This window comes from Etheostoma spectabile, chromosome 2, assembly GCF_008692095.1.
Source record: "Etheostoma spectabile isolate EspeVRDwgs_2016 chromosome 2, UIUC_Espe_1.0, whole genome shotgun sequence".
Lineage (NCBI taxonomy): Eukaryota > Metazoa > Chordata > Actinopteri > Perciformes > Percidae > Etheostoma > Etheostoma spectabile.
Window position 1 is genome coordinate 4,732,792 of NC_045734.1, and position 2,602 is coordinate 4,735,393.

The following is a 2,602-nucleotide window of genomic DNA, read 5'->3' on the forward strand; positions in this document are numbered from 1 at the left end:
TATATATATATATATATATATATATATATATATATATATATATACAGTATAAATACAGTCCACAGATAGGACATGTCTTAATGGAGGACTGCAGTCTCCGAGTGCCCTTCTAGTTTAATATAAAACCTAAAATATTTTTTATATATACTGAATTCATTCATTCAATAATTCAGTATATATATAGATATACAGTATATACAGTCTACAGATAGGACATGCCTTGGTGGAGGACTGCAGTCTCCGAGTGCCCTTCTAGTTTAATATAAAACCTAAAATATTTTTCCCAGTCTCTCCTACCTGGAACTATATGATAGACATTGCATGAGAGACACATTTCTTCTGGGTACTGACCGAGTCCTCTTTCTTTTTCTGTCTTTTTGTGCAGGTGACTGGGACTGTCATTCTCTAGATCCTACAGTGTGGCATGTAAGTTTCATCAAAACTTGACAGATTCAGACCATTATAATGCTGCGTCTGCCCCAATTTACTTACAGTAACTCACACACACATGCAAACACATACACAAATTCTTTAAGGACCAGCATGCAGGATTTAATGGCATCTAGCTGTGAGGTTGCAGATTGCAACCAACTGAATCCCTCCCTTTCCAAGCGTGAAATGGTAAAAAAACTCTAAAGGCCCTCTCTAGAGCCCGTGTTTGGTTCATCGGTTCTAGACTACTGTAGAAACATAATGGTACCAAAATGGCAGGCCGTCTGGAAGAGCACATGCTCCCGGTGTAGACGGGCTTATTCTAAACTCAGGAAAACATTTGTCTTAATTCTTTCAGGTTTCAGGTGATCATACACAAATTAAAACATTATTAGAAGGGGTGTGCATCTTTCCCTTATAAGACGCTCTGATACGTATCTAGATACATGGGCTACAATACGGTTCAGGGACAATACATTTTAATGTGGAACGATTCAGTGCGATTCGATGTTGAAACCATTCGGAGCGACATGATGGATCCAACTCATTGTGATAGATACAGTTACTATTTGTTTAATTTTCAAACATTAATTTCCCATTATAATTTAAAACACGCCAATTCTTTGAAAAGAAGCATTGTCTATCTTCAAATAAATATATATATTTTGTAAAAGGGGCAAGAGAACAGTAAAGCCAACGTCAGATGCTAATACAATACACTGTAACTTCAGGAGACACAGTAACTCAAACACAGGTCCACGTTACACAGCCATTGTGAGCACTCCAATACTAATAATATACAGCAGAGCCATAGCTATTACGTGAGTACACACTTGAGTACAATTATACTGTTGTGAGCGTTAGCATGGGCTATTGGACATTTGTGCTAATGTCACTGAACATCTTAGAACATATAAATGTCAATATAAACTTACCAGACCCAAACACATATACCAATCTGCTCACATGTTTATGAACACACACATGGATGGATGACTAACAGACCGCCAGTACAATTTACATCATCCACATTGTATGCTACTCAGCCACTTTCAAAGCTAACTCCAAAAACAAAACCTTGCAGTCAGCACAGGTTTTTTTTCTGCAAACCCAAACAAAGGCACTGATTGGCTGATCCCCGCCACATCGAATATGAATGACCAATTTCTTAATCACACAAATGGCCATGTTTTTGTCTCCGTCGCACATAAATACACACCTGTCTCTTTCAAGAGCATTGCAAACACCACAGCAGCTTCGTTAAATTGACAGCAAAGCCGATTGGTAACGTTAGAACCGGGACATCAGCCTGATCTTGGTCCATTTAAACCGATGCAGGGGTCCGATGTAGTTGTATCTGTGATTGTAAAACCGTGTACTGACTGTGTTGTATTGGTGACTCTATACACCCTTAATTTTAATTCCTGCCATTAGATTCCCCTAAATCCTACACACTGGTCATGCATTAATGCATTAAATCATTTTTACATACAATTACATAGTCTATAATGAACTGAGGAAATTTACAATTTCCTTCTCTCTTCTCTGTTTTCCCTACATTATTCCCTACACTCCTTCACCATGCCTCATAACTTTTCCTATAGCATCCAGTTACATGGCAGCCGTCCAAAGAGGGCGACCACCTAATCGGACGCATCACGCTAAGCAAGAGGTCGGCAATGCCCCGCGAGGCTGGCTCCCTCCTCGGCCTAAAAGTAAGCAGACAATCACCCACATTCAGACCTGGATCACACCTGGATTCTTAATAATTAGTTAGTATTTGTTTTAACTTCAGTTGACTACCAAATGAGCTCAAACTAGAAATAGTGATGTTTTGTAATTCCTGTGAAAGCCAGGTTTTTTTTACTAGGTAACAGACATTGAAATTGTTACAAATATGTAAAATAGTGCCTGTTGAGCAATGGCTTTTCTCGCATTGCCAGACCTTCTTCTACAGCGCTGCTGAGGAGGGTCTGGCTAGTCCACACAGCATTCCGGGATAGGAGAAAAACTTGTTCTGGTTTTTTGGCATTTCTTTAAATCAGTCACGATCGTCTTGGGTGGTGCTAAGCTCCAGACAGAGCCCTGGAACCTCTGCTAAATAGCATCGGAAGGAACTTGTTTTGGTGGAACATATGTACGTTTAAAAGTTGTTTTAGTCGTGCAACAA

At 39.4% G+C, this 2,602-nt stretch overlaps 1 protein-coding gene across 25 annotated transcripts in view; it reads left to right on the forward strand.

Annotated features, from left to right (window-relative positions):
- The window catches only part of rims1b (regulating synaptic membrane exocytosis 1b), a 174,675-nt gene that overhangs the window by 46,491 nt on the left and 125,582 nt on the right, over positions 1–2,602 (forward strand). For all 25 annotated transcript variants that reach the window (XM_032526711.1, XM_032526701.1, XM_032526759.1 and 22 more), the window contains 2 exons: positions 386–426; positions 2,037–2,147. In XM_032526711.1, the coding sequence (XP_032382602.1) occupies positions 386–426; positions 2,037–2,147 (152 nt within the window). The remainder of the gene's footprint in view (positions 1–385; positions 427–2,036; positions 2,148–2,602) is intronic.